At 54.2% G+C, this 14,397-nt stretch overlaps 1 protein-coding gene across 2 annotated transcripts in view; it reads left to right on the forward strand.

Moving 5' to 3' along the window:
- The window catches only part of SEPTIN9 (septin 9), a 104,211-nt gene that overhangs the window by 41,212 nt on the left and 48,602 nt on the right, over positions 1-14,397 (forward strand). For both annotated transcript variants that reach the window (XM_059828364.1, XM_059828365.1), the window contains one exon: positions 1,634-2,293. In XM_059828364.1, the coding sequence (XP_059684347.1) occupies positions 1,634-2,293 (660 nt within the window). The remainder of the gene's footprint in view (positions 1-1,633; positions 2,294-14,397) is intronic.

The raw sequence follows: 14,397 nt of genomic DNA on the forward strand, positions 1-14,397 counted from the left end.
CACCTCAGGGGTGGCCGGGGAGTGGGTGGACAACCCTGGAAGAGGGAAGGCTGTGCTCCAGTCTCTCCCCCTGTTCCTGGCGTCCTGTGTGATCTGAAGCCCAGGTTTTTAAAGGCTAAATCTCACTGATATTACCCTGTTGATGTAAAGGATGGGCGGACTCATTACTGAGGCTTGTGCCAGTCGTTAGCAGCGTGGCTGTCATTACGCTGAGGCTGTCGCCACGTTGGCTCAGCCTCGCTTCGTGGGGGCTGCTTTGGGACCCCAGGGCTGTGCCTTGTTCTGCCCTGACCCCATGCTTGCCTGGGTGCTGGGGGGGCAGAGGGAACCTGTGGTGTTTGGATGGGATCTGGCAGTGGTTCTCTGTGTTTTCCCCCCTTCCCATGAAGTTCAGCCTTTCGTATCCGCCTGGTTGGCTCCTGCATGGAACAGGGGATCTGCTGGGCTTAAGGGCATCTACTCCTTTAGCAAGGTCTGGCTGGAGCAGGGTGGGAAGGGCTGCGTGGGGGACACGTAGATGTCCAGGCATGAGCCAGGACATGGTCAGGCAGCTGCTCGCCTTCAACTGTGTGGCTGGGACAGGACCATCACTCCAGGGATGGAGGCTTCCTTTGCTGGTGCTTTGTGTCCCCAAACTGAGGGTCTGACACCAGCGACCATCAGGCTTCCTTGGATGCACTCCTGGCTTGGGGGTGTTTGGGGATTTCATTCTGATGCCTGGTCGGGGATCTCTGCATGCTGAGGGGGACCCATGTGATGGGCAGAGCTGAACGATGGGCACTCGTCTGAATGCCGCTCCGCTCTGCGGGGTGACCTGTGCGTCCCCGCTGCCGCAGCTGAGAGTGCAGGGGCAGATCGTGCACGGTGCTGGGGCTCGATGAAGTGGCGCTGCCACCTCTTCAAGCATAAATCAGAACATCCAATCTGATGTTGCATCTGTCTCTCTTTGCCTCCTAACTTCCCTGTTGGTAAAATGGCAATGATGCTGCTTAAATTTTAGGATGTCCCTAAGGCTACCCAGTTGGCCCCTGCCTGGCATTGGGGTCTCAAGTCAATGTTTTCAAAGTACTTAAGTCTTTGGCTCGGGTGATCTCTAGGACTGTTTTCAAGGATATGAGCTTCTGTGGCTGCCACCTTTGTTTTTGTTGCTGTATTTATATGGATTTGATGCTCTCCTGGGATTGTTTTCATGCTCCCGAGTTGGATTTTGCTGGCAGCACTCACTGGGAAGCCTGTGTTTATCTGCGCATCCTTCGGATGCAAGAGGGAAAGGGAGGTGTTGGGAGTCGGGCCATTGCCGAGTCCTGTGCCGTGCTTTACCGTGCTGTGACGGGGCCCTCTGCTCCCCTCCAAGCACACGTGGGGTGCGGGTGGGATGGAGGGCAGCGTGGCGATGGTTTCTACTCTGGGGTTGAATTTTTCTGGCTCTGGTTCCAGGTTTATTACTGGATTTGTAGCTTGTCTGAAGAGGTGGAGTCTCACCCTCAGTCCCCATCTGCATTAAATGGGGTTATGAACCCTCAGGTGGAGGAGCAGGAGTGGGGTTATGAGCCTCAGGCAGTGTCTGGAAGTGTCTTTTGAGATGCTCAGGTGGATGGTAACTAAATTCTGAACTCCTTTTCATGTTTTGCAGCTCTGAAAAGATCTTTTGAGGTCGAGGAGGTAGATCAGTCTTCAAATTCCTCCACCCCACAAAGACGGACCCCAAACCCCCTCCTCAGGTCCACCGTGTCCAGCTCCACGCAGAAGTTTCAGGAACTCGGCGCCAGGAATTCGGAGCCATCTGCCCGACATGTGGACCCCACAGGCCAAAGATCACCCAAGCCCTCTCTGAGGAGAGTGGAGCTCTCTGGACCCAAACTGCCCGAGCCGGTGTCCAGAAGAACAGAAATCTCCATTGACATCTCATCCAAGCAGGTGGAGAACTCCACCTCAGGGTTGTCGAGGTTTGGCCTCAAAAGAGCAGATGTGCTGGGGCACAAACCCCCTGAGCCCACCCCAAGGAGGACTGAGATCACCCTCGGCAAGCCCCAGGAGCCGGGTCTCCGGAGGGTGGAGGCGCCGGCATCAAAGATCCCCGAGATGCCCCAGCGAAGAGCTGAGATGGCCAACGCTCCTGTGCCCGACGCAGCCACCAAGCGCGTGGAAATTCAGGTAGCGAAGGCTGCCGAGGTCCCAGCCCCGCCGGCACGGCAAGCGGAGAGCTCGGAGCCTCCCCTGGCCACCCAGCCTCCCCAGGCAGAGCCAAAGCTGCAGCCGGTGCTGATGGAGAGCCCACCAAAGAGAGAAGAAGGTGAGTAGAGCTCTGGGCAGCTGCTTGAGTGAGATGCTGGCTGATACCTGCCTTCATCCCTCGCTGCGGGCTCAGGGCCCGTGCGGGGACACCGAGCCTTGCGTGCTGCTCTGGTGGTGATGCCTTTTGAGGCTGATCTTGGATCTGTGCTCAGATGTGTCTACATGCATGGCTGTTATGCTTGGGTTTATCGTGGCTGAAAGAGCTGTCAGTTTGAATAAAAAATGCTATCAGGCCTATAAGGAAATAAAAAGAAAATGCTGAAAGCCTGGGTGCTTGCAGAAAATGACAGTTCTGCCAGCTTGGGCCCCGTGTGCTGACCCACCCGCCTGTGCAGCATCTAGAAAAGCCTCTGAGGTGCTGGAGAGGCGGTGGTTGTGGAAATGTTGTTGTGATGGCTTGTTGTTTAGTGTTGTTGCTTATGGTTGTGGGGCAGAAACCGCCTCTTCATTAGCAGAAGTCAGGGTTTTTTTGGCCTTGGAGCCAAAGTCTAGTAACATCATGGACCAGAGCCACTATTAAGCTGGAGCCCTGGCTTATATTAGCTCTATCTTGTTTTTGATTAATCCCGTATTAAAGGCAGCTTCCCTCCCCCGCCAGCCGTCATTTATTCTTCCTAATGTTTTGGAGATTTTTTTTTCTCTCCTGGCCTGTTAATTATTTTTCCATTCCCCATCACCCATGAGCTCTCTCCTGTGAGGGATGCAGCGGTCGGTTGGAGGGCACCACCTCCCCACCCCATCCTGTGCCTCTCCCCAGGGGTTGTGGGACGGTGTGTGGTGGCTGAGCCAGGACCTGGGAGGTCCGTGCCTGGCCCCGGAGCTGGACCACACGCCCTTGTCTCGCCCCCACCATGGGATGGTCTCCTGCTCTGCTCCTCTCCCTGAGCACAGCCCTGCGGTCACAGGGCAGTAACGGGATCTGTGGAGAGGCTGGGTTTCACTGCGTGTGCATGGTCTAAAATTGAATCAGGAGTCGGTGATGGAGCTGATATTGAACCCGTAAGACTTGAGTGGGTTTCTCTCACTGTGCGTGTGTATGGCTTAGGTGTGGCTTTTCTGAGAAGGGTTTTAAAGAGTGGGCGAACGCCTTCAGGAGGTAGCAGGTTGGTCCCTCTCCAGCTGGGCATGGCTGAGCTCTAAGACCCAGCCCAATGATGGGGTTCAGCCTGGGCCTCCCTTACAGGCTCTCTGTCCCCAGCCGCCGTGTGCATGGTGCCCAGGAGGCCCATCTTCTCCCATGGGTGGGTGCTCAGGCTCATCCTGCTGGGTTTGGGCTGCTCTGAGCTTCCCAAGCTCTGAACCACAGATGGTTGGGCACTTTAAGAGCAGAAGACCATCTAAGCTGCTGAATCCCCCAGCTGCCCTGGACGGGGGGAGAGGGAGGGCTCTTTGCATCAAAAAAGACTCCAGAAGCCCAGGACAGCTGCTGGGGATGAGTTTTAGCAAGAGCCCAGCTGTCTGGGGTCTGCCTTGCAGAGTGAGCCAGCCCTTGGTCCTGGTACAAAAGGGGCTTTCAGTCTAAATGCCTCCAAGAAGAGCCAGGAGATGAAATTGTAGGGGTAGGGAGGGCTCTGGCTCCTTCTCCCTCTGTGTCAGCACGGACATACAGCCCAGAGTTGCTGCCAGAGCCTATGTCCCCTTCCTGGTCGTCTCCAACCTCCTCCATCACCATGACTTGAGGTTGCCCTGGGCTGCTCTTGTGCAGGACCCTGTTTCAGGGTGCTCCTCCCCGTGGTCCATAACACCCACCCTGAGGTGATGCTGGGCGATTGGATGGCATCTCTCCTTGTCGCTGGTGTAAGTATATGGAGGAGTTTTGGGGAGGCTGCGCAGGGACCCTCAGAGAGCCCTGCGGATGGGTGCAGGCACATTGCTGACGCTTGCCAGCTCCACTGCAGCCTTGACCCCACCGCAGCCCCCCAGGTGAAAACATTGGCTCCCTAATGTCTGCAGCAGAGGCAACACAAGGTGTGAAGTCCTGTTCCCTCTTGCTGCTCCCAGGGGGCAACCGGGAGATGCTCCCATGGCACTGGACACCCCTCAATCCTGTTGCTTGGTGGCTCTCCAGCACAAACAGCTGAGCAGGGGATGCAGGCAGCTGCCTCCAGCTGCCTTCAGCCCTGTGCTGGGACTTGTCTTCCCCCAGCTGCCGGAGCTCAGCTGCCTTGCCCTTAACCCCTCGTCCCGCTGCCGAAGGTATGCAGGAGAGCGTGTTGCGCAGGAAGAGGCTGCTCGGAGGAGAAGGGCAATCACCGAGAGCTCGGCAGTTCAGAGCAAACCACAAAGGAAAGGAGTAATTATAGCACTGAACTTCGTTAGGGTGGTGCGGCTGGTGGCATGGGCTGAGCCCGCTCTAGAGCTGTGGTTCTCAAGGTGGGAGGAGGGCAGGAGGTGTCTTCATGAGGCAGAAGAGCAAGAAATATTCCTCCCCATCCCTGTTCTCCCTCTCCGAGTCCTTCTCACGCTCTCCTGCACTCCCTGCAGAGCATTGGCTGCAGTCCTGCAGGTTTAACGTTGAGTTGGGCCATTGGTGATAGGGAGACGGGACATGGGTGCGCATCATGGGTGCGATGTACCGCTGCACCAGCATCCTGGGCAAAGCTGGTACGTTGTGTCCCCAAGGTGGCTGGTGCTCCCCAGCTGGGACAAGGAAGAGTGATGGGATGACTGGGCGATGTGGATTGCTATAACTGGAGCTGTCCAGAGAAATCTGCGCAGGGTTGTGCAGTGGGCGTAGGCAAGGGGAGAATATGCAGAGGGTAGAGAGAGGCACAAGCAATTAAAAATAAACATTGAAAAAAGGTGAGGGGAAGTGCTGTTTCTGAACCTACAGCCTCAGACACTGCGTGAGTCTGTCTTCACTGCGTAGGACTTACCAAATCTTAATATCCAAATATGACTGCCCGTGGGTGGTGATAACCTCTCTCGAGCTCCTGCTGTGGGCAGCGGTTCACTCCCGGCCCTGGGGCACTGGCCCAGGCTGGAGCTGGCGGCCAAGGCCGTTCCTCCCTTGCGCCGGCGGGGCAGGTCTGAGCAGGGTGTGCGGTGCCCGCGCCAGCGTGGCTGGAGCTGGTTCCTCCCCATAGCGCTGTGCTGCAGAGCCAGCATGGCAGGAGGGGCTGAGGCGGGTGGCTGTGCCCCCGGCTGCCCGGGCTGCTGTCCCGCTGCCTTTGCCCCGCAGTTGGGTCCTGCTTTGGTCACCCTTGCTGGTGTTGCAGCCAGCGGGGTGCTGGCTTGCTCAGCCCCCATCACCTCCTGCTTCTGACCCTCTTCTTCCTCCCTGGCTTGTTCGGGAGCAGCGGCTTTGCCTGGGATGCTCCCCAGGGCCCTGGGCAGGGGGTCAGCCCCACCAGTCTCCTTTCCACTGTGGCTGAGTGAGGCTGCCTGGAAGAGGAAAGGGGAATTGTTGGGGGAGCAGCAATACTTCATCCAGAGACATCCGCCGGCACTTTGCAAAGGAGGGTTCCTGAGGGCTCCTCCTGAGCTGGATGCGGGGCCGATGAATCCTCGGGAAGAGCAGCATTGAGTCCATTGTGGCTAATCCTGCTGCATCCTCCTGCCTCAGCATCCCCGTCCACTGGTGTGTCCCATCGCTGACGCTGGCATTGTGCATGCGTGGTTGAACGTCTTGTTCTTCTGTTGTTCTTCATGCCTTGCAGTGCGGTGGTAGTTGGCTTTGGGGGTGAAGACATTGTTGGTCCCAGAAAAGTTAATGTTTTCCACTTTGGTTTAATACTCTGTCACTGCTCCCCCCAAATCTGAACCTGTTTGTATTTGGGGTTGAAGGCTCAGTTCTGGGATCTCAGGTGATGGATTAGAAGCAATCCCAGATGAGAAGTGAAAGCTGGTTTGATCTGATGATCCTTTTTGTCTCCGCACAAGCTGCTGTGGCCATGTTGCCCAGGGCCGCGGGGACAGCACGCTGCCAGCAAGACAGGTTCTCCACCGCGGCTCTGCTGCCTGCTCCTGCCCTCGCCCCATTTTTCTGCTCTTGGCAACTGGTAGGGCCACAGTTCTCTTCCCCTGTAGTCCTTTCTTCCAAGGATGCTCTGAAGCTTATTTAGATAAGGCAGATACAATGAATAACAAGAATATTCACTTAAAACAGGGACTTGACCTTCCTCTGCAATAGCTGTGTCCCACCATGGTGATGTGCAAAATGGTCTGAACCACTTCTAAGCTTTCAGCTTTTTTGGAGTCTTCGTCCCATCGCTGCCTGATGCCCCCCTTTGGGACAGCCATGCAGGGTGCCAGGCACCTCTTAAAAAGGAGCAGGGTCCCCCCGCCTATTTTGCTGCAGAACAAGCAGGATGACGTCAGGAGAGTGAAGCAATACAACTTTTTCACTCTTTTTTTTCCAGCCTTGGAACCCCTGTGGAAAGCCTTTTCTTTAGAACTTGCCATTTTAGAGGCTCCCTTAGAGTTGAGCTAAAAATAAAAAAGAACAAGACAAAAAAGCCCCCAAAACTTTCAGATCCACTGAGTTCCTTACGAAGGCCGCACCAGGGACCCATTGCTGTGTGCTGGGGAAGCCGCGGTGGGGGCTGCAGGCCAGTGCCCCCCCCAGCCAGCCTGAAGCCTCTGTCCTGCCATGGACACCCAGGGATGGAGAAGCGAAGCTGCCCGAGCCTTGGGACGGCTTTTCTTCTGTGCTGTCCTGTAAGGGTGGCTCTGAGCACGGGGCTGCGCTGCCTTGCTGGAGCTGGGCATTAGAGGGATTTGGATGACTATTAACACAGCGACGCTCCCCGCAACGGAGAGGCCAGGGCTGAGTGGAGATGCAGTGAGTAATCATTTCCAGCTCCCCGAGCTGCACTGCAATTTAACTATACAAAGAGATTAAAGCTGTAGGGAAACATTTCCTTAAAACCAGCTGACACGTTTGAGCTAGATTACGGGTAGTTGGGTTTTTTGGTTGTTATTATTTTATTTTTAATGGGAAAGTGCCTACAGCCCCAGATACCAAACAGAGGGGCTGAGCGGGAAGCGCAGACTCCCACTTTGTGAACTCAGGTGCCAAAAATGAGATAATCTGGAAAAATGGAGACCTGCAGCGCCAGTGACTTGGAATGAAGGAGTGGGAGCGTGTGCCGGGGAGACGATCACATCCCATCGCGGAGATGCTGCCTGATCCGGGACGCCACGTGCATGGCCTCCTGCCTGCACGGGGAGGGCAGCGGGGGGGCCGGGTGCTTTCTGCTTTCTCCCTCCCACCGTGCACTCTGTCCCTGGCTGTGCAGGGAGCAGCTAGGGCACCTCAGGTCCTTTTGGGGTGTATTTTGGGCACTGAGGATGTCAGGAGAGAGGCCAGGTGATGTAGATGTGACAGCACTTCTGCTGCACATATTTGCCCCCTGGGAACGCTGTTCCCAAACTCATTACATCGTGTTCAGCTCCGGTCACGTTGACATTCACGTGTCCCCTTCTTTGCCTCTGCGTGGGTGCAGTTTATATGGATGCCATCACGGTCCTGCGTGGGTGCTCCAGCCATGCAGGATACGCCCCGGGCAGCGAGCCTGCCTGCCCCCCGTCTCCCGCGCAGGCAGCCAGACCCAGTTTGCCCTGTTGGAATTCCCTGAGGGCTTATAGGAAAAGCAGTGATTTCCCCAGTGGAGATTCATTATGCGAAGGAATAGTTTCCCATAGGAAACCTTATGGTTCCCACTTCCCTTCCCTCCCTTGCGTCGTTTGAGAGCAGGAGAGGGTGAATCCATGGATGCTGAGCTGCAGAGTCCTCCTGGCACTGGGCTTAACGACCTGGCAGGTCTCTCCCATTGCTAGGTTGGGTCTGTGGGCTAGGTTGTGCATCAATGTCATTGCTTCCTGAACCTTGCAGGAAGCATCTAAGGCTGAACGTGTCTCTCCTGTTCCGGGCAGAAGGTGACCACAGCACCTGGAGTGTCGGCTCTCTGCAGGCTCGTGGGGTCTGTGCCCCTTGTGTTGGGGTGTGAGCCCCATGCAGCTGCAGGACCCTCCTGGCTCTGCATCGCCATGCATGCAAACCGGGGCAGCCGCTGCCTTCCGGGCAGCCCTTGGGCAGAGAGGTGCCTTTGCTGTTCTCAGAAACGCGGGTGAGCGCTCCTGCCTGCCGTTGGATTTGCGTACGTATAAGCGATACTGGAAGGTGATGGGAGATGCAGCCCTGGCTGAGGGTGGCGTGTATGAGCCAGACCCAAGAGTTTCTCTGTTTATCTGGTGGTATCTGCACGTCTGGAGCCCATGGCAGTCGTGCTGGGGAACATGCTCCCCGCCCATCGACTCCTTTGGCATCTTCAAGCTTTCTCACATTTAGGTTAATCATCCTACAGGCTGATAAGGCTAATAAAACCCGTTATCTTAAGCAAGATAAAACAAAGAGTTTGCTTTGATCTCCTGCAGTAAGGCCTGGCCACTCATTTTGTGACTTCTCTGCTGTCAGCCGGGGGAGGGAAGCGATGGCAATGGTGATGAACCTTCTGTAGTTAAGAAATCATTTTCTTCTAAACTATTTCTAGACCTCTGTCCCTGCCTGAGATGTTTCTGTTGGCCAGTAGTTGAAGGGACACCATAGGCTGGGTACAGTGCCAACTCAATAAACTGTGTAAGAGGACTTGAGGAACTGAATTGAGATTATAGAGAGATAACTTTGTTTTGAGAAGATCAAACATTGTTGTGAGCAAAAAAAGATAACTTGACAGCAAGCCAGTTGTGTTCTTTACTCCTCCAGCAAACAAACAGGCACACAGGCACTTTTGTATTGTCCAAGATGCTGCGACGAAGCTGAAGTGAACGTGGCTATAAATGGAAGAAGCAGCTGGTCTTGGATTGCAGCCTGTGCTCAGGCTTCTTTGGGCCCAATTTTTCTTACATCTGTTACAGGTTTTAAAGGAGGGACTTGGGGAGAGGGCTGCTTTCCTTCGGGTTAGTTGAATTTGGGCCGTTCATTTCATTGGTCTTCTGAATGGGTCTCTGCGTAGAAGTTCCCTGGATTTCTGTAGGGTCACACCCATAAATATTTCGCTCTCTTTAATTGTTTCGGTTTATCTTGGCATGAAGATAGTACCGGACATATTGAGAGACAAAGCTGGACCGAAGGGTCTGGTCCAAAACGTTTTGCAGACAACAAAACTTTGCAGAAGTGTATGCATTTATGAAAAGCAAATAATTTTAACAAGCCATCTAAGGTTGCTATGCCAGCTCAGGAGTGACAGCATGGGGATTTTCGGTTGCTTGACTCCTCCTTGACTTGTATTGTCTGCAGTTTCTTCTGTGTGGAAGCAGTGGGTTGGTTTTTGCATAGCAAAGGCAATTTGTACAACAGGGATGAAGAATGACTGAAACAAAGCACCCTGAACTGCTTCGACACCTTGAAGTTCAAGGATTGTTGATGTTCTAGCAAATATGAGCATAAGCTTGGATTTATGTTTAACTTTTCAACCCAAGAGATGGTGTCCAGGTTAATTCTGAGTTGGATGGTCTTACCAGCCCCTGGGTGTTCTCTGAGTTCTGGGTCTGCAGAGACTTTCTGTGGCGCACCTCTAGCGTGGTCCCTGGCTAGCGTTTCCAAGGGGTCCAAAATATTTAGTGGGAGCTAAGCACCTATCTTCTTTTGTCTCTTTGTGAATTTAACCTTCATCCATCTATGAGCAAGACCTCTGCAGGGAATGATCCCACTGGATCCCTTGCACATGGCTTCATCCATACGTACTGCATGGCGTTCGCCCTGTCTCGCTTGAGATGTCTGCACTTGAGCTAATCATCTGGATGTCTCCCTTAGGCTGGTGTGAATTGTGTCCTCAAAGGGTTTATTTTTCTCTGCTGAATGTAAAGAGAGCCTATGCAATCAGTTCAGCTGGAGACGTCTCCGTTTGGGCAAGACAAATTTTACCCTCCTATGTTATTTCCAGAGCCAAAGAGATGGAGGTGAAAAGGGATGTTGCAGCAGGACAGAACTGTGCAAGCCACTAATCCCTTGTTATCAATAGTGCTTGACAGCCCCCCAGCAAACCTGGTCCCCTTGCAAACAGGTCGCTGTGGACAATCATTTACTTAAGTCCACTGGTCAGACTGTCTTTGGTGCTTATCGATAGTACTTTAACTTTTTATGATGGCTCTGTCTTGTCCCCTCTCCTCCTCTCTTGCAGTGCGTGGAGTGGGACAGGCATTCCTTCCCTCTCAAAGAAAAGCTCAGTTTGGGGAGATCTCAGGGAAAGAAGATTAGATGGGGATCCAAAAGGGTATGGTGCCTAGGAGGAGAGGGCAGTGATAAAAGTTAACGATACATAAGCTCTTGAAAGGAGCTTTCTCAGTTACAACTGTATGGTAGCTCACAAGTCTTAAATTGTAGGGCATTGCTTTCAACTCCAGCATGAATGCACCTGGGGCGTATTTCATGTGTGATGGCTAGATCTGGAGGGACATCACAGGTACTGCCCTACCAGCTTGGGCTGGAGCCCCTGCCTGTGTTTGCTTCCCTTGCATGTTATGACTCTGGATGGGAATTTTTGTTTACTCTGCTTGTTATTTGCTCTGATCTGGGAGGCTGTGCCGCTTTCCACTGATGCACCAAAGTGGTGGTGTCCTGTGAACCCTTTGCCGTTCTGGTACATGGAAATACAGGACGAGTCCCTGGGTACGGTCTCTGAAGCTACGGGTGTGCAGGTTCATACTGTTACGGCGTAGAGGTTGCTGTCCTCCATCGCATGCGTGACATACTGGGGGCTGTTCACTAGCAACTCACTCCCATCTGTAGTGGAAATAAGTTCAGGGACAGAGAGCCAGAAAAACGCTGAGAAGATGACAAAGGGTTGGATGGCAGAAGAGCCCGATCAGGATCCTGCCCTCGCTGTTCACTTGCTCATTGCCTGGGGTGAATCCCTTTACCCGCTCCCACTTCTCCTTTTGTAACAAGGAGCTGGTGAACATGGCAAGAGGACTCGGGTTTGGTCCTTGCATTGAGTCCTTTCTCCTTGGAGGTTCAGCTGGCGATAAGGAAATTGCTTTTGGGCAGAGTCCTGCTCGCAGAGGCGCAGGGGGGTCGTGCAGGATGGGAGAAGCTGCTCTGCCCAGCTTACTGGAGTGGCTCTACAAAGAGAGAGCTCCTCAGCTCTCCAGGAAGAGAGGGAGGGTATCAAATGGTTTCTGTATCAAAACCTTTTCTAGTCTACTCTGCTCTTCATTCTGCTTTCTCCTAAATTTGAAAAACCTGTAGTTTGGAGGGGAAGAAAGGATTTGGAAGGCAACCTTTGGCTGTGTGGGGAGCAGATGTGGGGATGGATGCCGCCTCCTGATTTATGAGCAATGGAGACTGCTGACATTGAGAGAGGTGGAGCGGGTACTGGCGAGGAGTTTGGGATGCTCTTTGCCTCATGTCCTCCTCCTCTGCTTCCATCTTGTGCAGATAGGAAGGAGAGTGGAGATTACCTTGGAGTTGTCCAGATTTATCCTGGGAAAAAGGAGTAGATCTGAGTAGCTTTTCTGATAAAAACATAATTGTTTGGACAAACTCTGGCTGAACTCGCTTCCTCCTGCAGCCCAACACGCAGATAAAGGGGGTGGAAGTGGGAGGCCGAGTTCACAGGCTGCTGAGGCCCTCCCTGGGGTCACACCGTCCCCGAGATCCCCTGTCCACCCGTTTTGGTGGCCTTGGAGAAGACGAGAGGACACAGTTGAGTGCTGAGGATGATGCCCAGGCTTTAGGTAGTTCAGTGCTCTGAAATGCGGAGGAGACCTTGATAACACAGCACATCAGTGCTGGGAGCAGGGAGATGCGGGTGGTCCTGAAGGGCATTCTTAGATCCATCATGGTTCATCTGCAGAGGATGGACCTCGGTTGCATGTTGCTCTGTGGGATGCGGGAGGTGAATTTGCTCCAGCCATGCTCTCTCCAAACCTGGCAGTCCTGGGCGTAGGGTGGCTGGGCAGAGCCGTGTCCCAGGCAGATTCCTGTTTGGACTGGAAGCGATGAGACAAGCAGGACGCGGGTGGGATGCGGCCACAGGCGAGGTGTTGCCATGCCCTGTGTGGCCCCTACCGAGGTCTCCAGGAGTCGCGTTGTGGAGTCAGATGAAATCTGAGATCCTGCTGTAGTGCTGATGTTCCTCCCACTATCCCTCGGGGAAACGGTCCTCCTTGCCCTACTTTGTGTAGTAAATAAAAGTTTATTGATGGCCCAGGAACGCACGCCTGAGGTTGGGAGGTGAAGGGTTCCTGTGCGGCCTTGAAGGAGCTCTGGGGTTTCCTCTCTGCTTCATGGCTTCAGTTCCCGGGCAGAAAAGTCTCGCAAAGGAGCAGCTCTGTGGGTGGGAGCTCGGTGAAGCAGAGGCCTTTGCATGGGCCCTGGGACTTGGCTTTGTTTCCCTGTAGCAAGACCATGTGTCTGTGTATGTCACCTGGAGGAGAGGAGCATAGAGGAGATAACCAGTGCTCACGTGTGACACGTGGGCTGGAACAGCCAGGGACAGCAGCAGGCGATGGGCTGCCATCCATCTGCCTCCCCCCTTGGCCACCGTCATCCAGCATCTCCCCAGAGCCCATGTTTGCGTTGGACCCTAGGGGATTTGTTTTCTTTTCTTGTGTTGGGGCTGAAGCTAGTCCTGGTGCCACCAGCAGCAGTGTACCCTGCTCTTCCTGCCCCAGGGCTCTCCATCAGCATCTGGCACCTCCCTGCCGTCCCCTCCCCTGCGACGCCTGGGCACATCTCTGAAGCTCAGATGGTGCGGTAAAACCAGCTCCTTATTTAAATCCCTGTTTGGTTAGAGAGGAAAGCAATAAGGAGCATGGGTTATGAAGGAGAGGAGCAGAGGAGGAAGAAGCGAGAGGAGAGCCTGGGTCTGCTCCCCTCCTGGCCCCATGGCTCCCAGCCCAGTTTGTGCTGCATCTCCTCCATGAAGCCGTTGTGGTCGCTTGTGCCGTCGGCTGTGTCTGTCCTCAGCTTCAGAGCAAGCAGAAAGGAGAGCATTACCTCCCTCCTCTTCCTGGCTGCTCCGGCTCAGCACAGGCTCCATCCAAAAGTCTTCAGTCTCGATCCTGCTCTGTCCAAAAACCCCTGGGCAGTGCAGCCGGGGTCCTCCTCTCTGGAAAAGGGGCTCCCTGGGATGCTTGCACAGGGCTGGACCCTTCCTCTGCACGTGCAACCTCGGGCAGGGGGAGAAAGGATGGGGCTGAGCGGTGACTGCTCCTTGCTGAGACGGTGACGTGGGGATGGGGCTGAGCTCCGCTGACTTGGGTCTGCAGGGTTTCCACCTCTGCCCTGGCACGGCCTGGAATTGCTCTGCAGAGCTTCAGGGAATGAGCATATGGCTTCCTCTCCACTCAGAGGAGCGGAAAGAGTCTCTTTGGGGTTATTTCAGCCCATTTGAATAAGCTGCCCAGGGAAGTGGTGGAGTCACCATCACTGGAGGTGTTCAAGGAATGTGTGGACGCGACATCGTGGGACATGGTTTAGTGGGCATGGTGGGGTTGGGGTGATGGTTGGACTTGATGATCTTACAGGTCTTTTCCAACCTTAGTGATTCTGTGATTTGTGGGACAGACGGGCTATAGGACGGTTGTTTGAAGAGCGAGCAAACCAAAAGCATCATTTGGGCTCCACTGAAAGAGCAAAGCTGGGAAAGCCTCAAATTGTGGGCTGCAGAGACAGGAGGGGACGTGGCTGTGGCTTTCTGTTGGGGAGCAGTGCTGCGTCCCTTGGGAGGGACACAGAGAACGCTGTTTTGAGTTTCTGCTTTTCCTTCTCATTTTTAGACATGCAAAATTAATTTTTCTCTTTTATTGCCTGCGGCAATATTTATTTTACTGCTCTGCGGCAGTGGGGACTGGATAGGTTTTGCAAACTGAATTTTCCCTCATCAAGCCCCTCCTCTGATTTCGCACTTCCAGCTGCCAGGCTTGGTTTTAAAACAGCTTGAACCGAGGCTGAAAATATTTGAAGGGCAGAGCAATGCCTTGCAGGAAATGGCTTAAGCTTCCTGCTCCCAAGATGGTGTGAGTGTTAAAACAGAACTGGAGAAATATTAGACATCCTACATCCGGCGTGGCAGAGGAGAGCGACCCTGGGGTGATGCGATGGAAAGCCCCTACCCCCCCGCTGCCTGTGCCCGGCAGCTTCCAGCAGGACGAGGG

The sequence above is a fragment of the Gavia stellata genome, chromosome 22 (genome assembly GCF_030936135.1).
Source record: "Gavia stellata isolate bGavSte3 chromosome 22, bGavSte3.hap2, whole genome shotgun sequence".
In the NCBI taxonomy this organism is placed as follows: Eukaryota; Metazoa; Chordata; class Aves; order Gaviiformes; family Gaviidae; genus Gavia; species Gavia stellata.